Source organism: Epargyreus clarus, unplaced genomic scaffold, assembly GCF_041222505.1.
Source record: "Epargyreus clarus isolate Ecla_fem2 unplaced genomic scaffold, WU_Ecla_fem_2.2 ptg000027l, whole genome shotgun sequence".
In the NCBI taxonomy this organism is placed as follows: Eukaryota; Metazoa; Arthropoda; class Insecta; order Lepidoptera; family Hesperiidae; genus Epargyreus; species Epargyreus clarus.
The window spans coordinates 2548380-2574683 of NW_027332234.1; the positions used below are offsets into that span (position 1 = coordinate 2548380).

The following is a 26304-nucleotide window of genomic DNA, read 5'->3' on the forward strand; positions in this document are numbered from 1 at the left end:
GGACTAGCAATTTTACGCGGACTATACATTGCAGCGGACCATACACGCACGTACACATTAAAATAATGGAAATTCGTACATTGCAGCTGAATCCTGCACACGCGCACACATGTGTAACAATGACGGACATTCGTACATTACCGCTGCAACCTGCGCACGCGCACGTAAACATCGTTATTAGTATATGCTGCATCATCTGTACCTACTTTAAGGTAGTAGAACCCTCTGTGGTTCGACTCTATTTCCTATTTCTGCCAAATAAAATTATTGGCAAACAAAGATGTTTGATTGATTGGTTGATTGTCTAATAACAACGGTGTTGAGCGCTGCTGTGTTCTGGTTTGAAGGGTGTGGAAGGGAGACATACTTTTCCGAGGCGGTCCAACTTAGTCCTCAGGGGTAGCGGCGCATCTGTGGCCAATGTCAGGTAGGAATATCTAATCCTATCTGGAGTTGATTACAGATGTCCATGGGCGGCAGTAGACACTTACCATCTCAGGTGGACTGCATGCTCGTCTGCCCCTATATTATTTAAAAAAAACTTTACAAAATCTGTGTAGCTATGCACGTTATAAATGATGAGAAATTATTTAAATCGTAGTGGAAAACAATAATAAGTGGTCATTGTCATTACCAGTCATGGAGATATACAACTGACCTCAAACAAAGAACAAGATATGTGCGGGCGGCCGTCTTGCGATTCGTTGGCTGCCGAATCCGATATCGAACCGCTCGAGTCCGTCTCCACGTCATCTTCATTACCAGTGTCCCTCTAAATGCAAATCCGCACGTACCTGACGTCACAAACGTCGCACACGTGCGGGCGGCCGTCTTGCGAGTCGTTGGCTGCCGAATCCGATATCGAACCGCTAGAATCTGTCTCCTCATCATCTTCTATCCCTTGCTTAGCTTTCTCTGTAATGTAGAATAAAAATATATTTATTTTGTACTATTTAAGATATAATATAATACTTATAACAGAGAACGGCTTAAAATTCTCTCACGCTGGAAGGCCGACGTTTGAATCCTAGATGATGATATTTTTATGTAAGCGGTGGTAAGTCTAGTATTTTTAATTTCGAACGCTTTCATAAGTAGGTAAGAGTTTCGAAACCCAGGCAGGCAGAGTTGCAAGATTTATTTATACGTTTATCATAGATTTTGTACAACAAAAAATAATCTGCTATACAAATGTTTTATTTCTAAACAACAGTTTCGCATCTCTGCCTTCAAATAACTTAGCGCTTTCGTTTCCACAATTTTACGGTACGATAATAATGCATCGATAAAACACAACATCACAATAAACTGTGAAGAAACGTATTATAAAACATTAACGTACATGTATGACAAATGTTAACACCACGTTTATATTGGTCACGGATATTGAACAATGAGTATTTTAATATATATTTTCATATTATATAGGTCTGTTGCGAAGTGAGACTGATCAACTGTTTTATTGTATGTGGACTGTAGCCTCATTCATTTTCTCATAATCAAATGGATAAGACTTGCTCGCAGTAGGTAATGGTGCCTGGCCGGGGATCAAACCCAGAACTCTATGACAAAGTCTGGCCATCGTTGGTTGTCAACTCGGGTTTGGTAGAAGTACTATATTCTAATACATACATTTGCTATTCTACTTGTATTTAGTTTTAAAATAATTTATACAAGCTAATGGATGGAGTAATGCAAGTCCCTTAATATCACAAAAAAAAAAGAAAAGTGGCACTATACTAAATCTCAGTTTTAGCTTGACAAAACAAAATGTGGTCCGTAATTAGTAAAGTCGCTTACACTATACAACACTAAACGTAACTTATGATATATTAAAACACCTAAATTAAAGTCCAAACAAAATAATCAAACATACAAGTAAAGTATACGTAGATCGAGCATCGAGCACCTCACTCACCGTCAGAGTCATCATGGTCGTTGTTCTGCGGCGCCGGGCTGGGCTTCTGCAGCACGGCCAGCTGCACCACCTTGATGCTGCCGGGCTTCGCTTCCGTGTCGTTCTTGGGCTCTGCACACACAACAGGATAATTGATAGTTTTTTCTTTAGGAATTATGTAGATTAGATATATGCTATTCATATTTATTCCTGTTTTCTTTTCCCTAGGACTATTATATTATAGTTCTTATATTAATAAATATTTCTTATCTTAATAACTTATGACAAATACAAGTTATACCGAATTTGAATTTCAAGAAGTATTAATTATTAAAATAAATCAAAATTTAAAATTAACAAAATAATATTCGGAGAACTTGTTGTCTAGTAGATATTTAAATTTAAATTTTAAGAAATTAATTAAATATAGAAACAATGAAAATTTTTAACAACTTAACTGTTCTAGGTATTTATGTTCATTCTGTATTACTTTGTATTTCAATAAATCTATTATTTGTGGTACATATGTATTTTATCTTAGATAGTATTATGCTATTTTTGTATTTGCAAAAAGTATACTTTAGTGGACGTGGCTGTACTGAAATGATTAAATAGCAACTTATCTTAATAATTGTGTACTTTATTAGAAATTCAAAATGGAGGTTTATTGAATTGTCTATGTTGTGTAATTGGATGAATTAACAACCACCTTAAGAAATAAAAACAGCAAGTATAAAATTATGGATTGTTGCAACTGCCATTGTTTATCTAGTAGCATTCAGGTCCCACGTTTGAAGTTGAACTGACAGAATAGGTTCAAACTTATTAAAATTACTATATTGTATAGACGAAGACTACTAATTAATAAAATAAAATTAATGATAGCCACAAAACTATGCATGTAATGAGCCTTTTTTGTTGCACCTACCTACTGATTAATAAAAGGTATTTTAAGTATTTTCCGTAACAACCAAAATTAAGAAACCACTTTTAATTAAAATTTAATTAATTTAATAATATTTATATTTTAAACAAAGGTATTCAAATTGAATTAAAATTCTCATTATAATATTCAAATAACATTTAGCCATTTAACTATTCTTTATAACTCAACAAAATTAATAAATTTTAATTAAAATGTTATGATTATTTTAAATATTATGATCAAAATTAATTATGTAACACAAATCAGAAAAAAATATTAGGTAAAGAAATACATTTTATAAAAGGAATTTATTCAATAATATTTTTAACTATATTCCTCCGTTTATAACAATTTAATAATTATCATTGTAATGATTGTTATTACAATATATTTATATCAGATGAGCATAGTACAAATAAAAAAAGATTTTTTATTCGACGGAATCAAATTACATCATATTACCATTCACTTGTGATTTTTAAAATATTTTTCATTGTAAATTCAGTTTTCTTGCTTAAATAATATTTATCATGTTATTCGAAGGTTGAATAAATAAAATATTTGCATTATAAATATGCATCGATATTGCATTATCACGTTATTTAACGAGAACTATTTTAAATTATAATCAGCGCACAATAAGTCATCAATATAGTATTGTATTTAAATGGCGTGTTTATTAAACCGATGAATGTTGTATTAAATAATATTAATACGCTCGCGTCTCGAGAAAGATTAAACAACGATACCGGTTAAAACAAACATGGAATGTGTCCGTTATTAAATGAATATAATTCATATTGTTACTTTTTATTTTTGTTTTATTATTTGCTAAATATAAGAATTGGAACTATAATTATACTGTAAGTATTCAAATAAAAATAATATTGACCTATGAAATTTTAAAAATCTTGATAAATCAAAAGCTTTGTATTTTCATGAAACATAATTATAATTTATAAGATATTTCTTTTTTTAAATTTTTATTTCAAATATTTTATTTTGCGTTCAGTTAGTATCAGTTATTGTTTTTACGAAATAATCATTGCAATATTTACCGTACATCACAGATATTTAATTCAGCCTATTTATAATATATTAATTGTACACATCTACTTTATCTTACATTACACTCACCAATGCGCTGTGAAGCAACATGGTGGGTGGTCCTTACAGGTTGGATTTTCAAGTCTGCAAATGAGATACCATGTAGTCTTATAATAAGTTTTATAGAATAACTATTTCATGCATTTAATTAATCTTGCAACTGATACGAAAACATGTATATAGAACATTCACCTATAATATTACATATAATCTATACTACGAGTAAATATACATGTGGTATTCAATTGTTTGTCTGGGTAAAAAAAATACAAGTCACTGTTTAAGATAATATGATTTTTAGCACGTGACCATAAATCTATAAACTTTATAGTTTCCTAAAAGACTGCTAAAAAGAAAGAGGTGAAAGATCCAAGCATTTATTTTATTATTTTTTTGTTTCAAAATATTCTTTGGCTATAGAATAACTTAAAGATAATTTACACGACTTTTAAACTTAGAATTTTAGGATTTCCGAGAAAAAAATTAAAGAACCGTGCAAGAACATACATGCAATAACTCATAGAACATATAAGACACATACAGTCATGCAAATACAGTTTGCGGTATAAAACATTAAAAGTACTATCTCAATCAAAACTATTATTCATAAAAATATTATTTAAGATCTATATAGACGCTACCGGACTCTGAAAATGTGAAGTGTTTAGATTTTCCTGTTGTCCACCAAGCAGGGCCGAGTACGAATTGGTCTTTATAGATCTTTATCTTTATAATTTTTCTTTCTTTATCTTTATAATTTTTCTTTGAGAGCTTTTTAAAGACTTTTTAATAGTTTACTTCATACTGTTTTCCTTCTCCTTTAAAGTAAGTGATAAATAATAACTTCTATTACAGAAATCATTTCGAAAATGATGACATGAGAATCCAAGATTCCAATTCTAGACCCCAGCGTGACTGGTTTGATGCAGAAATATAATTTTAAGCAAAACAGTAAATTGTTTGTATAAAACAATTCGAGTTTCACCGCGCTCTCTATTTTCTATGTACAGACACGTACAACGTTAATTTATTTAATTGTCTATAACTTTTAATTGCCCATTATTTTTTTGTTTATAACTGTACCAAGTTTATTTTAATTATTTTGCTTCTAAAAGTATTTTCTATGGTGAGCGTTTAAAGATATAGTAATGCTCTTAAAGGAAGAATGGCATTCTGTCAGGTTCACATGAATTTATATGTTAGCAAACTGTTACTTTAATTAAACGTTGTAAACAGCCCGTTGGTTAAAATATTTGTTGTTGTGTCTGAGGATTAACTTGGAATTTATTGTATATGGGTGTTATACGATAACCTAGTCATGTTCCATAAATGAGAATCCTACACATAATATTGAAGGTGACACCGCAGTAGTAAAATCACATAAAATTTAGCTATTTTTAATACATATTTCATTTACCTATAATACGAAAGAATGGTACTTTATTCATTTCAAGATATCTTCAACCAGTATTAACTTTAATTTTGTAGTAAACAGTAATTTGTATAAGCGGAAACGGCTGACGTGGTAGCCGTGAAAGGAAATTGCTGTAAATTATTGTCTAGCGGTCGATCCATTGTCGTCTTGTATCAACTAAGTATGTCATTTGTGTATAAAAATACATAATAACAGTCTTTGTTTCGCTAGCGACGCTCTCACGTAATTTTTCATGCCGCAGTTGCATGTACTAGCGCTTATAAATAAATGTTCTTACAGTTTAAACATAGAACGAACAATTTATAAAATTCAACATTGGTTGAATATTTTAAACTGATTTTTGTTTTTAATAAAATTTCTGAATAAAATTAAGTTTGATTTTAGCATTGAAAACTAATATATATAATCCTAATTTATGCATATTATTATAATGCTATTAAATATTATGCAGTATTGTATCGTGATTTGTAGTATATAATATTTCAAAAATCGATAACATTTTCCAAATTTGGCTGTAGTAGAAATAAATTTTATTAATAGCAGAAAAGACATTCAGAATAAATATCAAACTAGTAATATAATAGGAAAACCTTATTTGGTATATACGATTTAAATAATATTTATTTTGGAAATCAATATGTCCATTAATTTATTCAAATTGCAGTAGTCAAATCAAAAGATTTTTAAACAAAAATAGACAACTTGAACTATTAAAATGTGTGATTCAAAAAATACGAATAGATTAATAATTAAATAATGAAGCCCTTTAAAAACCACTGAGACCTATTTGTCTCCCCTAAACAGGAAGGTTTTGTTAGTCACCACGCTTAAATGGGCGTGTTGCGAGCCTTTGCTGACCAATTTTTTATTTAAACCTCATCTATTACATCTAGATAAACTGTTTGTATTCAGAACGAACATTTTACCATAAAAAAAGATTTATAAATAAACTAGCTCACCCGGCAAACGTTGTGTTGCCATATAAATAAAAAAGGTTAAGGGTGAACAATCCTTATCACTTAGGGGTGTGAAAAATAGATAGTAGCCGATATCTCAGACCTACTGAATATGCATATAAAATTTGGTGAAAATTGGTAAAGCCGTTTCGGAGGAGTACGGTAACTAACATTGTGACACGGGAATTTTATATATAAGATTTAATTAAGAAGGAAATTTTCCATTTGAAATTATTTGTTAGAGAGGTGTTTTTATTGCCAATCTTATTATTTTTATCGTCTGAATATTAACATTATAAAATGCATTAAGATCATTTTATTAGTGTTTTGGACGCATCAATGCGATGTAATGTTTAATATTATCATAATATTTTAGCAAGTTTAAAATAAGTAAATATCAAAATAAATCCTTGATTCCACAAGTACCTATGTATTTCTTGAGCTGAGTAGCGACAGCTACATTAAATGTACAAGCATAAAGAGGGAGTAAGCTCCAGATTTCCCTCTGTTAGGGAAAAGACCCAGCAGAACCCAGAGCTAAAAAGAGAAGTAGGGAGAAGCGGTACTGATATGGCAGAACAGTCGTCTGACACGCTGAGAGTTCCGGGTTCGGTCCCGGTCAGATATATCTAAAAGATAGATTTCTATTCTGAACCTGGTTCTTGTTATTCGTATTTGTGTGCATCTATGGCACCCACGACATAGAAAACAATCCTAGTTTGTGGCTAGTTTATGGCCTTATTTGGATGAGGTCTGGTCCGTATGTTTAAGAGCACGGCAGTGCACCACCAAGTCGAGCCAAAAAAATACGGCACGGCCATTCATTTCTCGAAGCAATTCAGATCATTTTCAACCCCCTTTATCTTCGTTGTAGATAATAATAATTTTACTCATACACCATTTTTTAATTCGTATAGACATAAATATTTGTAAGATCAATGACGTTAAGCTCTAGCCGACAACAAGTAATTAATTAAAAAAATCAAAAACCCGACTGCACCAAAAGGGCTGAAGTAGAATTTCCAAAAGCAGTGAAATAGGCATTTCATTATTTTTATCCAGAAATCCAAATACAAAGTTTCATAGTAGGTGTCTGCTTCAAAAACAAAAAATGTTGAAATATGTAATATTATCCTATTTTATCCTCGTAGTGCTCAACCTATGTGTAAAATTCCAGCACGCTTAAGTTCAGCGGTTTCCCTTTGCGTTGATCTCTGGCACAGCAACTCACTCATTTAGTCAGACAGTCATCTCGATGTGGTATACGAGTATATATGTACTAGCTGAGCCAGCAAACGTTGTGTTGCCATATAAATAAAAAAATAAGGGTGAACAACCCTTATCACTTAAGGGTAAACAAAAAATAGATAGTAGCCTATTCTCAGACCTACTGAATATGTATATAATATTTGGTGAAAATCGGTGAAGCCGTTTCGGAGGAGTACGGTAACTAACACGAGAATTTTATATATAAGATATATTATACATATAATGTATGTGTAATTTCCTCTTAATTTCCTTTATTTTGACACCCTGCTTGATAGGTTTGGTTAACTTTTTTAAAACGTGTTACTATTTACGCAACACGAAAAAATCCACCATTTACGGTCTATAAAATATATAACTTCAGTAAATCAAAGTTTCAGTCATTATTTTACCTCGTTAGAGGTAGAATTTTATTATTTTTATCCAACAAGCCTGATACAAAATTTCATAGTGTTTGCTTCAAAATTGACGATTGTTCAAATGAACTTTTAACCCTTATTTACTAAGAGGTTGATTTTTCGGAGGGGGATAACTAAGTGTGTCCTTGTCGCTGTCCAGAAAGCCAAATACAAAATTTTATAGTAGTTGCTTCAAAATTAAAGGATTTCAAAAAAACTGTTTTCCTCTATTTTACCCTCTTAAGGGTGGAATTTCCAAAAGGCCTTTCTTAGTACTTATTCACGCTATATAGGGAACATATGTGCAGAATTTCAGAACTGTAAGGTCCTTGGTTTAGGGTGTACGTTGATTTTTGAAAAACGAAAAAGTCATTTAGTTAGTCAGTCAGTCAGTCAGTCACCGTGCTATTTTATATATATACAAATATGTTTTTATAATCTCCGTTTAATTTCCTTTCATTTGATACCCTACTCGATAGGTTCGGTTAACTTTTTTTTTTAAATGTGTTACTATATCGCGCCAAAAATCCGCCATTTTGATTTTTTTTTACTAACACCTATCTAAGGACACTCGGGTCATTGAGACAAATATAATGACACCTTAACTGTTGAAATTCATCCAGCCGTTTTTTAGATTGGATTAAATAAAGAAAGACAAACATACAAGATACGCGCGAAAAACATAACCCTTCCTTGGCAGTCGGGTAAAAAATATATCTATATCTAATTACATTTAATATGTTACCAACTAACATTGGTTTTTGCCCATGTTTTTTAAACAACTAATTACACCACTCACAACTTGTTTAATTATAGCGACTATAGTATAAAATTATATTAAGCATTAATATAATTAATTGCGTTGGAAGAAAAAGCGTAATAAAATATAAAAGATATTGTATTAAACAAGAAATACCGCGCGCACAAAAAATCCACCACATTAATCATTTCTAATGAGTTGTATATTTCTTTTATAGAATGGAATTCTCATGTATAATACGAAAGAGAGAATATATTAACTTTTTAATTGTAAGGTATTATATAACAGTGACATTTTATACTGCTTTTATTAATTTGTAATTAATACAAATTTTATAATGAATACTACCTTTGACTAATGAGAATCTATAGAAGTAAATATTAATAAATACAACAATAAAAGTAACTTGGTTACAGACATTTAACCTGTGATTAACCGGGGAACGAACCCGGAAAATTGTATGGTAGACAGGTCGATGTGATGAAAACTATGTTAAATGGATATCGTGGTTATTTTCTTTTTATAAAATCAACAAAACCCCTCTAAAATTTCCGATATATTTAATGTTAGTTGTAGTAAGCAAAACTACCTTGGCCACCATGACCATTGAAGGTGATTCATTTCACGTACAAGTTCGTTATTTCATAAAAAAAAGTCATGATTCCATGTTTTCTTTATTCATTTCGTATCTCTCATTAAAAGTTTAGATAATTATGCGCAGCTCTAACAAACTTCAGCCAACACATCAAAACTGCTCTCAATACAAGTTATACGCACACATCAAAACCATAAGTCTCATCTACCAGGCAGACAGAATACATACGTAGGTTGCACTTCATCAACAGAAATCGATACTCTCTACAAATTGTGTTCTACGGGCTCCTTTACAAACTAGGAACGCAGGGACGCGGGATGACGTCAGTCCCTGTTGCCGATGCAATGAACCGGACTTGCGCGAAAGGGAGGCAACATGGGGTGTTGGGAGGTTTTACAACGAAGCGAAGGACGGTCTGATTTCAGTTGAATTAGTTATAAGATACCTTTCGTATAACGCGAATGAATTTCATGAATAAAAGTAAATAATAGTACGTTATAAGAATATACTTTAATAGCGAACGTTATTTGAATACTCGTAAATATTTGAGAGCGTTGTTATTCACATGTAAATTTTTTATCATATCCATAATTTGGGTTACGCGTCTCATTTCTTGGAACATTTGGTTTTTTTATCATAAACTAGTATTATTTCAATTAAAAATATGGATCATGTCAAAGTTCTGAATTTTATAATTTGTCATGGAAACAATATAGGTAATAATATCTAGCTACAGGTAAAGGCAAGATTTACATATTTTTATAAAACTACATATAAATATAAGGATTTCTAAATTCTAATTTTGCGATTGATTTATATACCTAGTACTTATTCTATTTCATAATAAATGTTTTTAATGAAATTTTATGACCCAAACATAATTAAACAGGAATAATACTAAGAACATTTTCTGCGCATCAATGTAAGGAGTCAAAAAACAATTAACATAAATTAAAAAATATATTATAACAAATTTTATAACAAATAGATCAATAGAACACCACACTATTATTGCCACCCCTTTTTCTAAAATGACAAATGTACGTAATATTTTTTAACATATTATGTTTATTTAAGTACATTACCAATTACCAAATTAATTTAATTATATAGTATTACTATATATTGCTACTTCTCGGTATATCTTGCAATCAAAGTACTGTGTATAAAAGTGTAATACTTTAAATAGCTTAAGTTATTTTTACATCAGAATACATTTAAATCAGAAAGGATTATTCTCATCTGTGTTAAATTAAAAATAAAATTAAAAGCAATAAAAGTAATAAAACAAATGAGTTAATATCTATAAATAATTCAGAACCGTGAACTGGATATATTCAACCTTAAAAAAAATAAAAACCTACAATATTTTAATCGATTCGAAATGTCATTTGCAGTGTATTTAATAATCTTAAAGGCAATAAGTTGATATTTGTATGACGATGTCGAACGAAAGGTCAATTCTTACGTCAGTATTTTCGCCCCCAATATGGCTGCTAAATTTTAAATAAATACCAAGTGCTAATTGGGCACATATGAATTCGTTAATAGAAATGTTGAATAAAAACTTACTAACTGCGTTACTATCATAATAATGATATAATGCCTATACTTCGTTATTTTACAATGGAGGTGGAACAGTGAATCAACTCGAGCGAAACTGCAGGGCATTGTAAAACAAAAATTAAAGGTTTATATGCAATAGTATATAAAATTCCTTTTTGGGATTAGTCTTCTGTTGTAAGGTGTAAGTAAGAGTTTGATTTATAAGATGTATTGGTTGGAAGATGATAAAACGCTTTGTGATTTGATTGCGGTTGGTTCCATTTCCAACGCCGCACCATGTCAGCCTTATGACAACGTTATGAATTATGACGCTATTGTGATCTGATATACAGTTGCCCTTATGTTCTTCCTGTAGATTATCAGTGAAAGTATAGGGGAAAATTCCCTATTTTTTAAAATTATAATTATAAGCTTTGTTATCGAGGTTACCCGGAGAAGTATGCATTAATTAGACATGTTTTTCCAAATTTCATTTCTTAAATTCTTTAAAATATAAATTATTAAATGCATTTCTTATTTGATATGTCCCTTTTAATGTGTCACATGATTCATTTAAAAAATCATTATAACAGACTGGCGTACAGACAAGAGAAAAATCGTTTTACCTATTTTAAAAATATGCAAATATTATTAAACTTCACGATCAATATAGCCTCGCGGTACGTTAAAGTCTGGTAACTTCAATCAAACGGCACGCCTTGCGGTGTTCGTACATATAATAACTTACTGTTATTCCTTCTGCTATGATAGAAAGTGCGATTTAAATAGCATAACGGTTCGCTTCAATACATACAACTATTATCATTCGTGGAATACGAGTATCTTTGAATGTGCAATACTGTTCACATTTATTCAATTAATTTGTCTTTAATTAAAAAATAGGTTTAATTAATTATCGTTACAAACAAATTTATGTAAAAATAGATTTGAAACCTAACATTTAAAAATTAAAAAGTATTAAAAATAACATTATTATATTTATCATTTTTTTACTATAACTACTATTTTTTCAGAAATTTAATAATGAAATAAATTTCCATTATATGAAATTGTTATCCAATTAAATCAAAAAATATTTCTTTCATTTACTTCGTTACGTGTCTGGAAAGTAAGTTAAAAGCGAACACAAAATTTCATGAAATGAATAAGTGTGATTTGTTACAAGTCATAAATACTCTTCAAAAACAATTTCATTTATTTATCATGTTTACGTATTCGTAAGACAGGGGAGAGTTGTTAGTTTAGTAGATCGATAAGACACAGTTTAGTTTTACGCAATAATTGGATTAACGAAACTATCGGCGGCCTCGTCCCGGACATTGTGTATTGTACTCGACACGATCAATTTATCATATTTATGGCTGCCTATTCTATTAACTTATATTATTTTATATTAGTTTTGGACCGTTCCGACGAGGGGTTTTATTATCCGATTTTTTCTTCATGCGAAATGGTTTGAGGTTTAAGTTACTATTAAACGAGTGATACAGAGTAAGAAATGATCACAGTAAAATGTTTCATACAGAGATCTGAAAGTCTCAACGCCTACATAACTCCGTAATTCTTAGACGGATAAGTCCCACCCAGCACACCCTTAGGTACGGTACGGTAAACCAATGTAATAAAGAATTAATTAACGATACTACGATGTGACAAAGCAAATAACAAATATAAATTAAATATTACTTAATGCAGTCGTGCGCGTTTTATTAAACTACTTTAGAGTATGGCCACGGCCAGTTACACTTGACACTGATAACCAGGAAAAATTCCCAAGAATATCTTATCATTCTATCAGTTGTCTTGAGCTATTAGTTACAGTTTTTTAGTTAATATTTCAAATCTTAAAAGAATTCATATCCCACTCTCTTAGCTTACATAATACGATTGTCTATCTAAGAAAATTAATCTGGACCGGACATAACGAAAATAGAATATTGAATGATTTAGGTATACGAATAATATTTTATGTCGCAAATGCAAATTTAGATGGTACTTATAAGATATTATTTATAACAACGTAATTATAACAACGTAAACTTCAGTGTAAAGTATGAAAAAAATAAAAAGTAGGTTTTCAGTTACGTTATAGAAATAGAAAACAAATTAACTACTCCATGCGTGGGCATATATTTTGCTAACTGCTAACTGAAACTGATAAAAAAGAAATATATATTCAAAAGCAAGTATATAAATTGTGTAAAATCCGATATAATATTTTTAATTATTGAAATAGACTTTCCATAGAGGTTAGCATTCGAACAAAGACACAAAGACATAATAGGAACGCTACTTGGTATACTACTAGTGTGTATTAAAAATATAAAATTTAAATCGACGCACACAGCGTGATACGAAAATATATATTAAAAAAAAAAGAAATACAATCCAGTTCTTAACAATACGTTTAACAGGTATTTGTAATTATTTAAGCGCGTAGGCGTGCCGTGCCCACATATTGTTAGCGTCTAGTCTGAATCAAGAACAATATTAACGAATATAAATAATATGTAGGTCAATTCGGACGTCTACTACATTATTTCACTGATTTATTCGTTTGTTAATAATATTTAAATGTTGAATATTTAAGATACGATCTAAAATCATTTACAATCTTATACTATGTCGTAATGTTAATGGGTATAAAGATATTTTATGATTTTTATCCGACTGCGGAAGGCAATGTAATCGAATAAATGTATGAATGTATGTCTCATTCTTTAACACGCCTACAGCCCCGCTTAACAGATTTTAATATATTTGGGGGCATGGCAGTGCCCGCCAAGCCGAGCAAAGTTAGATTTACATGAAACCTTTAAATTATGGGGGTAACCGGGTAAAGTCTATATTTTTAAACAATCGAGTTTTTGTTTTTATAACGACTGTTAGTTCTTTAATTAAAGTCCTGTCAACCACTTCGATTTATGTATTATAATTAATAATTAATGAGTATACAATGTAAATACAGAAATTATCTAGAATGCGCCTATTTTAAATTTTAATAGTATTATAACATTTATAAATTGAATTTATCCAACCCAATATGTAATTCTTTCAAATATGGGATATATTTATATAGCTTATAATACTCATTAATCTATAAATTCTATGTAGTTTAATGTTGGCATAAATACTTAAGATTATATTGAATCATATTTTATTACGATCACCAACTATACATTAAAATTATAAAGGGCACTAGACCTGGGCGTATCTTTCACATTTTTAATATTTAGTGAAACTCGATTCCCTATTTGGTTTAATATGTGTTTTTTCCATTTATTCGTATGCCATGGAACATTAGATTAATTTGTGATATCAGCATACTGATGAACATTAATTACGGTTCTGAGAAAAATAAGCCACCTGCATTTAAAATGCAAAATTAATTTAAACTGTTTGGTAGAACCACAAGCACTCCTTTTCCCAAGGGTGTTTTTATAGGCAACTGCGGAGTTACAAACAGGAGTTAGGTAGCTTCCTTCTGCCAAGTTGTCTATAACACGCAGTGCTGAGTATGACGATTCCCCTTTAATTAACATCAATTTCTAGTACAGGGTGGATGAATCGGCGTCTACATTAACCGGCGGTCTACTATTTATGCAAGTTTGCTCCTAATTACTTTTTCTTCTTCAAAATACGTGAAGTGGCCAGTACAGGCCAGATTTGTTTAACCGTTAAACGTCTTCTATTCAATAGTAACTAATAGACGACGGGACGACGACTTAGGCTGCCTGCACACTAATCGGTCGATAACACCGATGTATTGCTGTTTGGCGGATGCCGATCGACAAAACGACAATAGATGATTGAGTTTAAAATAGATTGCTATCTGCATCAGTACTTTGTTAAAATTCGATGTTGACTTGGATTCATCGATATCAACAATCTATCTTCGATCGATTGTTATTGTAAAACTGACGATCGACATCCACTCGTCCATTGTACCATCGATCGATTGATGTGTGAGCATCCTTAACGTGCTCTCCGATGCTTATATTTTTAACGAAATACATTACTCTTTATCAAATATTTATTTAGATATACAATAAATATACTTTATCACGATACCTAGACATTGGTAATGTTAATAAGTTTAATAACAGATACAGCAACTGGATATCATTGAATTTATTTTAATTAATATACTTATAAGAAGTTATATGTTACTCAGTTAATAGTACATTAGATCTAGATTAATACATCCATTCGAATAGTTGTGTGATGCTCTGTTTGAAGCTAATATTTAGTACTTTAAGATAAAACGCATAATTTTTTAAAGCGTTACTTCTATTCACCTCTCGCTCTGTCTACAGTGAGCAAGAGAGAAACATAATACAAAAGCCTTCATTTGCGATTACGATCTTCAATGAACTGAGTTATTGAGTAACAACAAAACATTAAAAAAAATACAACAGATCATTCCAAAAAAGCGCTAAACACTTATTACAGATAATATAATGTAATTGTAATGAATGACTACACAACACTATGGTACGATCATCAACATGCCACTAGACAATACTCCAAATGATAAATGGAAGATGGACCTTAGCGGCAAACTGACGGCTTTATTAGTGAACAATGTATTGACCGTGAGATGAGACAAACGGGCATGCAGTCCATCTGATGAAACTGATGACAGTTTTGTTATCCTTATTTCTAGCTTACAGAAGCACTGCTTTTTTATAATGCTCTTTTATATATATAGCAAATGAGTAATGCAGTCAAGTTTGTGATAAATGGTTAACGCATAAATGTACTACAGTACTACAATTGAACAAGAATCGATAATCAGAATGATGAGTATCGACATGTCTTTACAACAAAGATGATAGGGGTGGAACTGAATCCAACATTGAAGTGGCAAACGAGCATGAACATCTGTAACCAACTTCGTATAGAACAGAAGTTTTACCTGAAATCGATTAATGTTCCGTTGCCACTTGAGGGCTAAAAAGCATTATGTACATAATTATTGTACCTGGTATTCAAACCCTTCCACAGTAAAGAAAGAACGGATGCACGCTAGAAATAATTTTTGGAGTGGTTCCTCCCTGGTCAAACTATACAGATTCTACCATTTTCTGTGACAACTTCACATGTCATCAGATGAACTACATACTCATTTCCACTAAACAACACTGTACTATCAAAGGCAACAGTAAGATCTACAAAAATCCAAACAAACTTACCCGGAGAAGTAATCTTATTAGGGCGTTCATCAGTCTTATTGTCATCTTGGAAGCGTACAGTCATGGCTTTCTTCTTGACTCTCAGCTTGTCGTCCTCTGGGGACATTATCGACATCCGCTTCTTCGGACGCTCCTCGTCTGGCTCACGTTTCACTTCGGTGGTTGATGATGAACTCGCTGAAAAGAAATCACTCATAAGTATGTTGGTATAAATGCAAAAAAAATGACGAAAATACTTTGTCGTTAGATAATAGAACAAAAAGTCAAAACAGTTTATATAATAATTGTTTAGAGTAACATGTGAGAACATGGAGTATACAAATTCTAATAAGAACTATAAACAGGAATAGAAGAGCAATAAAAAAGAATAAACAAAGAAAACCTACACGTGAACATGGACAACACGATATCAGGCTAGTGAAAAAAAGGGATCCCTTCGCTATAAATCGGCTTACTTCTGCCGATGCCTCAGTTTATGATATAAAGCTCAGTGGTCATAAATATATTTCAATCAAATCATACTTTTAATTCTCATTAAACTACATTGAAAACTCGGGTAAAATAGAATTAGTTAAAACAATATTTGTATTGAACAAACGCCACCACTTTTTCGGGCTTAGCAAAATATATTCACGCGAGCGTCGCCGCTAGCCAAAGCTGGAATTTAATAACGCGTTGGTCCATACACTGACCTCATCTCATTCGCTTTTGCTCTGATTTGACTCATAAGATATTTTCAGGTTAAAAATAAAGTATTACCGATCATATTGTATGAGGTTTTTATACATGTGTGCTCTAAATTGTAATTGCAGGATTTTAAATACAAATCTTGCAATGTCGAAATATTTCCTTTGCAATATTCTACATGTTTTGAACATATTGGACATTAATATTATTTTTACAACTAAATAAATAGTTCTAGCGTAATGGATGAAGTAAATCTCCATTAATTGAGGATGTTCAAGTAGTAGTATAATTATCGCATTGGCAAAGCAAATATCGCCAAGCATCCAAATCATCCAAAACTGGTATTTGGAACAATGGACATTACAGGGACACTAAGAGACCAAATTTTACAGAAGTCTTGCCCTTCAAGGCAATCGAGGATGACCAAAAAGAAACGTAAATTGCTAAAAACGATGCAAAAATATTACATGCAGTACCTACCGAGTACTACCAATATGGAGAAGTATGCTACAAGAAATATTATGCGACGGAAAAGGCGTGCGCCAACCATTCATACGAGTGCGATGCACACCATGGAGCAAGAAATCTATAAGATTTTCACCCAAGTTACACGCATACATAGTGACTACTGCATTAGAGTGAGATCTCACGGAGCGTTTTTTTCCGTCTCAGTGCGCGAACGCTGTTTTATTTAAAATCTCACAAGACAGCAGGTTTATGCTGTTGTGGTAGAGCCTGCAAATTCAGCGAAACACAAAACAAGTCGGGCGGTCTTCATAATACATCGTTATAACTTATTCGCCGTTCCTGCGAAGGCAGCAGGCAGTGGCGTACGCCGCGGTAAAAAATCGCGCCGTGATAGTATCGATATGGCAACTATCTTTTATCTCCTTTTTCATATTCTACGCGTGTTGCTTTTTCGCATCCGCGCCCGGAAGAGTCAGAAAAACGCTCATTGATTAGCAAGCCTTAAAAAGCCTATATAAGGCAATCGTTGCTTTAAACTCAAAATGCTGAGTAACTGTGCATATGCAATAATTTAGATGTGTTTTAAAATGTATTTTCCCTAAAAGCTTTGATACAGTAATGCAGATTTTTATTTGTTTGGAATCAAAGTTTTCTACTGTAGTTGATTTTGTTCAAAACTAATTATGCATGTATGAATTTTGTAATATATATTTTGAATAAACCTTTTCAATTTAAGTTGAAACTATTCGTCTGTATAGCGAAATCGTTTCAAAAGAAATGTATGTTGCTTGTTTTAAAGTTTTGTAAAAAATACGTATGAATCAGGTACGGCCTTTTAAATATTTTGAGTTTACCTTGACTTTGACTGTACTCGTACAGTAATTGATCGACAATTCACCATCATGTATAACCTGCTTGCAAGCTTTTCTTTGTCAATTCATCTGTTTACCTTGACATTGGCTCTATATGGGGGTTCCGTAATCCGTAACTTATCAGCATAGTAAAATCACTTCCGTGATGTTTCAGTAGTTATGCTCTTATATTTTAATGATTAAATTGATGTCAGCGTCCTCCTAAGAATTGGTTAATCTACTTGTATTACTTGGCTCTCGGTCTAGTTAGTACCTAAAGCTAACTGGTAAGTTGGTGGAGCGTTAAATTTCCACCCAGAACAACTATTTGAGTAATTAGCACTAATGTTTCCGTATTTGGTTGTTAAATTATCTACATAAGTATGTATTCAAAATTTTTACTACTTTTCATCATAGTACAGGCTCTGTCTAGCCTGGAATTAGATTGCCCTGTCGGAATTTTCCCGATCATTCAACATCGATCAAAAAAGCCAAAAGTAACGCACCAATCGATCCCCATCAAGCATCGGCATCGATCGATCGATTGGTGTGTGAGCACCCTTAATATACGTGATATATAACTCACCATCATGTTCAGTCTGTATGCAGGCGACGGACCGCTCACTGTTCCGCCTGGCCTCCTCCATCTCCCGTGCGGCGGCAGCCAGGATGTTGTTCACAGCGGTGTGGGTCCCCGGCGGGTCCTCGCGTCGCCGTCGGCGGATCTCCTCCGCCCGCATCATTGACTGCTGATACATGTGAATCTAGGAATGTGTAGATTAGAGTTAAAACACAAAAGAAATAAGAGAAAAATAAACGTCACGTTTTGATTGCTGCTTTCTATCTATTAATTCCTATTTCTTTAGAGGTGTGATCCACGCCGTTGCCGCGTAGTAGATATAGGGCATTGATTTTTTTTAATAGCAACAACGCTATATACATAGTAAGATAACTTTAGATGTCTGTTTCTAGTTATTATTGGTGTTGTTTTTGTTACTTTCATCTATGTACTAATTTTTCGTAAATAACAATGGAACAAAAATAATATTTTGTTATTTTCTTGAAACATATCGATTTGAATGAAGGAGGTTGCGCCGCAGCCAAATCATTAGGGAGATTTTATAGCTCTATAAACCCCCTAACGTAAAAAAGTCATAATATTGGGTATATCATAAAGTATAAAAATGCTGGCTATGGAATGGAAAATTACACAGTAACGAAACAGAACACTGTACTGCACAGTATAAAAAGTTTAGGAGAACATAATGTACAAATTACAAAGTCTAATCTCGACAGTAAAGCCGTCGGATTTTAGCTCTAAAATAAAGTTTGGAGTTATAAAAATGCGGATTTTTATATTACAAATTAATCTTAGATTTTTAGATCCATTGATCACGCAGGATTATAATCTTTACCAGATAATAATATTATGTTACTCATTTTATTTCATTACAAATTTAATTATACGAGAATACTCATAGAATCCTATGACATATATATTCAAATATACTGTACAATAATACGTACATTGAGCCTTATATTTCATTGATTACATGTAGATAGTAAAAATTGTCTTATCTGATACAAAAATAATAGTAGAAAAGTGCTAAAATATAATTTATTATTAACAGACACAAATACATTAAACTGTCATCTTAGTGATTTTCCTTGTACTACTAAAATATATATTTTTTCTAAAAATCAATATGCAATAAAATATATCAAATTATTTTACATCACGTCATGATAATAATAAAAATAAGCACAACAGAAAATAACTTATCATACAGTTGATATAAATTTTATTTTTATAGCCAAAGTTATCACAATTCCAATATTTATCTTGAATTTTAGTAATGTTTAATATATTCAACGTGATAATATTTAGTCTGGAATATATAAGTACAAACGTGAAAATTATTATTTTTATTTGTTTGTTAAATGCTGTATTATCGCACGATAGCTATTATGCGGGCGAGGACATGAATATACAAAGAACATTTTAAATGTATTTCGTATAGAAGTAATTTAAACAAAGCTGTCTAGAATTTTTCGCTATTGTCATTGTTATAATTACCTATTAACATATTAATCTTTCTACTAAAGTCACACACAAACATGCTCTATTATAACCAATGTCTGCGTGCATTTGTAACTAACTCTATATTTGATTCTAACTCTACGCCGATTACAATTTTCTTGTGAACCAAGGTAGGAAGCCTCTAGTAGTTCCTGCTACCGGGGACCGATATAATTGTGGATTAGATACCATTAAAAATATTTTAAAATTGGGACCATGTCTCCGTTGACTAGAGCAGTGTGTCGATATACTAGGGATTTTTTTTATCACAATTTGAGATGCAAATCTTTTTTTGTCAGTGCTAGGCTCAATTAGACAATGCCACCCATACTATCACGCTACTCAAATGTAAATTAGAGAGAATAGAAGTAAAAGCAAGTATAAATATAAACACCATCTCTGTACAATTTCAAGCTTTATAAAGGAACCCTCCCTTTCCGTTTCCAACCTCATTTGCATAAAAAACAACATAAAAGATAAAATGTACACTTCGTATAAATAAGGATTAAATAAATAAAATTTAATAATTAACTTTCCTACCTTTTTCCTGACCAAATTAACCTTATCAAGTAAAGTACTTTAATGTAAAAAAAGGTTCTCAGAAGAGAGGGCCGTTGCTAATATTTACTGCTCAAGGTATCATCAACTTTGCACTATCCCATTAAATTGAAAGGTTGTATAATGTCAGTCTGACACACATTGACAATAACATGAATTGTTTCGCATATTAGTTATTAAGGTGTTTACAGCATATTATTATATACTTCGAGCATAATCAGAAATATATGTCTTCTCTTTCTCCGTCTTCGTTTTTTATAAAAACTATGTTTTAAAATATATAAAATGTATGTTGTAGGTTGTAGGTGTATGTTACGTAGAATTAAACAAAGTGCCTATCAAACCTATTTCCATTCACGACAGTACGATGATGACAATGTGACACCCATTAACAATAACCAACCGTGCCAGAGTCTGTTTTACGGCACAGAACGTAATTAAACAACCTCTTACCACGCCCGACTCAAAGTGAGAGTTATAAGGCCATAACTTCATATAAGCGGTACTATTCTAGAGAAAAGCAATTACCATCTTGGAGGTGGCGCAGTGCCCCCACCTCCCCTACGTGTTTCGTGCCTTCCTACAACAACTCGCCCCTCTCTCCCCCACCGCAACCACCCTATATATAATTTGTATGAAATATGGATCGTGTACGGTCCGAACTTATCTACTTGTAAAAGCAGGTACGTATAAGAACAAATCGATAAATTCTAAGAATGTTCTCGTCTATCATTCCGTAATGTAATAATATTAAAATGGATTGTTCCGCGCTTGTGTAAGATGCTCTATAGTAATAGTTATTTAGATGAGATCCACTTAGTATTTATGGCTAGTAACGCTTCTGTGATTGACTTCAGAGGGGACTTCCATAAAATGAAAGCTGGCCATGGCCAACTGTACCCCAATACGATGATGTTCTACGATTTGATATTTCGATTGATTATAATATAGTTCTTGATAAATATCAAATATGAAAATTTATAGATACTTTAATTTATCTGATGCCCATAGATGTAATTCGAGTATTACCAGTTTTTATAAACGCCATTGTTGTTTTGTTTTATTTCAAAAATGTATAGACAAAATATATGGAATACAAACTCTAAAAAAAATATATTTGTCCCCAACAAATAGTATATTCTTTAAATATTTCTTAGAAGTGGATTAGGAAACACTCTATTTCCGTCAAATATTTCTTACAACAAGCTACCACAATCGACCTACATGAATTATATTTTAATTATAACTATATTCTTATGATTGGTACCTAATTAGATCACCATGGAAAAGCATGATCTAGTCTCCCCCAATCATTGAAAAGAGACCCGTTCCCAATGAGACAACAGTTCCAGCCTTCCGCCAACGACATCATAATTCGCATCACTACTTGCTACAGCTACATAACTGCGTCAAAATCAAATCAATAGAGTTTTAGCAACGTAAACTAATAACTATGCATATCACTCGTCTGGCTGATGGGGTGCATAGGTAGTACGCAGGTAGCAGGCCCTCTCGCTTCCACCACCCTTTCAATTTGAACTTTGCTCCGTTCATGCAGAGTTCGTCGTGCTTTGAGGCGCTCGCAGACGTCCGAGATAGGATTAAAAGGGGTGGTGAAATTAAATCATACAATATACACCCCTAAATGTATCTTGTTGTGGATGTACGTGTATTTTATAGGGATGCTAAAACCTTTAACTTTTTAATTAACCATGGGTATATAATTATGTATTACGCTTGATACTACGTAGAGCTTTTTGAAAACCCTATAGCATAAATGAAAAATTGGTACGAAAATTTTACTGACTTCAAATATCAACTACACTAGAAGCATATGTTTTAAACATAATTATGCTTGTAGTTTAAATTTCAAAAAGTTAGTTTCAGATATTTCAAAATGCACACTTACTTTTATAGACGAAGAGTTACGAGTATTTAATATGGCTAGCAGAATTAATATAAAATAATATTATATTAAAGAACCTTGACGATCTGAAGATGAAAAAAAGATGTAGGGACATTGAACTTAACCATCTTTGAAGTAAAAATATATTCAAAACAAACATGACTTTTTATTCATATTTTAAGTTCCGCTATTTACAAACGTAAAATTAAGTCATAAAAAGGTGTTGCCATGGGCGTATATTAAAGGGAGTAGGGGGTTCCAGACCCCCTTAATTTCAAACATAAGAAACGTTTTTTAGCGTTGTTTAGAGTCTTTTTTTTCCGCAAACCCCCTTCGAGTAAAGTGCACTTCTTTTGGTCCCCCTCAACAACTACAGCTACCCCCAAGAGTCTTGCCATGAAACCAGACTATTTTACGTTTTAGTTTTTTTTTTAGATAAAAAAAGCAATATAAATATTAAATTATACAAATTTTAATTTCATACAAAATATACCTGACGTATTCTGGATATAAAAATAATCAGTCGGGGTGGATCGCGTAGACGCCCGTACATTATAAAACATTCATAAACAAAAGAAAATACAGGGAAATGGAACACGACTACAGTTTCGTTAACAAAACAGAATAATAAATTTAAAAATAGGCAGAACGTAGTTCCGCGGCCTGGGAGCTTTCTATTCCGCGGGAATATTTTAATAATGAAAATGGAAATATTTTTTTACATATTCCATTTTTCAATTATTATTTTCAAAACTTGGCAGTAATGTAAATTCTGACTACAAACTAAGATTCCTATTTTTCCTGGACGTCGTTTGCGAGTGAGCTTAGTTCTAATTTTTTTTTTTTAATTAGAACATCAATGTTAACTTAAAAATACAATTCCTTCACTCTTTTTCACACTGTGAAGTTCTGCATTCCTTATTCCTGTCGCATCTCAGGCACGCATCAATTATTATAATATGTATTCTTTTAAAATGATCGTATAACAAGGATAACGTGCTTAAACTAACGAAAATATTGAAAATTCTCCCAGAAAGATTGTTGCCTAAAGTCAAATATCAGAAACCAAGTATTGGAAAGTTATGTTTAGTCATTTTTGGATTACAGTAACAAGTTTGCGGTCACAAATCACAATTTCAATTCGATTTCGAGTGCCGACGAAAGATTAGAGCAATGTAAATGAGGGCAAGAAAAATCCTGTAGATAAGGTTTTCTAAATAATCATACAGTTTTTTATTTGAATAAGGTTAAAAAAATAACAATAAAGATTTATTTGCCTTAAATAATATATACCTATACAAGTTAAATTAAAACAAAAAATGTATATATAAAAAAATAACATCGCCGACCTTAGGAAAGTATACTATTATTCCTGAAATATATTATTTTTAATTTAACGCTACTGCTATTATAATAATAACGCTTTCTCATCAGCAAAGCGTATTCCCCTCAAGATAACAAATGTTGCGTTGGAATCGCTGAATGAAAATATAATATGAAGATAATGTATACAAATGAAAACATTCGTAAACGTGTATAGATCTTAATCATATAGATAACAATGGTTGCTCTAACTGTACGCCTGTAATTAACCAAATGACTAATACTTCCTGTCACTAGTTTCGGGCCGCGAATTTGTTCGAGTAAACTACAGTTATATTGTAGACTATATTTTTATAATGCATTTATTTATAATATTTTTATATTCCTTCGTGTATACTTCTGCCACAAATAAGTATTTTACGTGGAAAGGCGTCCATTATTAAAGTCCTTATATATAAAATTCCAGTGCGTATTCGAAATTCTTCTTCTTAACAATTTTATATTGCATTTATTATATTTTATATTGCTATAGTTGGACCCGGAAGCAAGTGCTATTGTCGATATGTAACCTTTTAAATTGTTTTCGAGCATTTTCATGTAATTCTTGTATATAAAGCCAAAGACATAACAGCAGATTTTTAAGCGGTCAGTCACTCTGTACAGTCATTCAATCAAGTAAATCAGGTTCAGTATGTACTCTATTCGTAAAACTCGAGAATAGTGAATGGATGTTTGGTTGAATATTCTACAGAAGTTTACATTTTTTACAATTGTTTTTATATCATTTTCACCCCGACGTTCCCACGGGAACTACCAGCCAAACCCACAATGAAGCGTGGCAGGTTAGCTAGCATTATAGAAATGACCATTTTATCTTCTCACTCCAAATCTCCAAGCATATGCAAAGTCGTCTTGTTTTTGGATATTTTAATGCGTTTTTAACGAGATTTATTATTTCATTTGAAAGTAATTTAAATACCAAACCATTTATTCAGATTGCGAGTTCTTCATAAATAGCAAAAGAGAAAAATGCGACTAGACATATATGTTTTATTCTAGCAATAATAAAACATAAATAATGGTCAATAAATAACAATTTATACCAATGATATTTATTTAAACATGGTATAAAATACGCAAGTATGCCTCGGTTCATTTAACAAGTATTACACTCTTTACTTTTTGCCTCAACGGGCCCTTAAAGAAACAGTCGGAGCATACCTCAACCTTTTTACTAAATTATGAATAATATTTAACTCTATTCAAACTACATAAAGTTGAAAATTATATAAATGATGTTTAGCTTTGCTGGCTAAGCAATTACATCCATATAAGGCTGTGCACACGCTGCGTTTTAAAGAAATTACAAAACGCCATGAAACAATAGTATTAAAAAAACTCGTAACTTGGATGCCTAAATAAGTCGTATATAATACGCCAGAAAAAAAAATAAACACGTCATTTTATTTATAATTTTAATGTACCTACTAACTACTGACGACCGTACTGTAGACTAACTAACGCTATCAAGACGCATCTAATGACAATTCATATGTTAAAGCCTATCAAGTCGTCCACACTATAATTTCCGTGTCAAAGAAATAGACACACAAACATACATATACACGCGAATAACCTCTCTCCTTTGGACGCAGTTAAGTAAAAAGCCAATATTTATTAGCCTAATTAACAGCTACATTTTTTGTCAGCAAATATCTATAGAAGTAATAGTTTAATTGGCGAAATTGACTCATGTCATGCTACCGCTCATATTCAAATAGTGAGTGTGTGAACATCGTCGTGAGAAAACACTAATAACAAAAAAATTACGCAAAAAGAAAAATGCAACGGCATATTAATAGTTTTCTTATAACTTGATATGACTTTTATATGAACAACAGTAATAATTGTAGACACAAAAAAAGACTATTAATTAAGCGACAATTTTTATAGCCGTGCATAGTCTGTAAATGTAAATTGAAGTTAATTGCGAGAAGCCGTTAAGAGACGCCAAAGAAAAATTATATTGTATCTCCTATATTCGTTTTATTTTATATTCTTCGCTAGTAAGAAGAGTACTCCTTTAATAAAATATAAATATATCCATGGTTTTAAAATACGAGTGATTTGTTTAGTAGAAAACATATAGTAAATTTGAAAAGTTTTTTATTTACACATTTTAACTGCTTTGGAATTTACCTATATTTCTATAAAATTTTAAAATGTCTGAATACTTTTTAAATTATAAAAAAGGCAAAAAAAATGTCACAAAATGTAAATTTCGGTGTTTTAATATTCTTTTTTTCAAAAGGGGGTTCAATTGACGTAAGT

At 31.7% G+C, this 26304-nt stretch overlaps 1 protein-coding gene across 4 annotated transcripts in view; it reads right to left on the reverse strand.

Annotated features, from left to right (window-relative positions):
- Positions 1 to 26304, reverse strand: part of LOC140754039 (uncharacterized) — a 47053-nt gene that overhangs the window by 14278 nt on the left and 6471 nt on the right. For 3 of the 4 annotated variants that reach the window (XM_073088947.1, XM_073088949.1, XM_073088945.1), the window contains exons 4-8: positions 18693 to 18870; positions 16101 to 16277; positions 3960 to 4013; positions 1919 to 2029; positions 795 to 915 (exon numbers count right to left, since the gene is read on the reverse strand). In XM_073088947.1, coding sequence (XP_072945048.1) covers positions 795 to 915; positions 1919 to 2029; positions 3960 to 4013; positions 16101 to 16277; positions 18693 to 18870 — 641 coding nt within the window. The remainder of the gene's footprint in view (positions 1 to 794; positions 916 to 1918; positions 2030 to 3959; positions 4014 to 16100; positions 16278 to 18692; positions 18871 to 26304) is intronic. The other variant, XM_073088948.1, reaches the window with a different exon arrangement.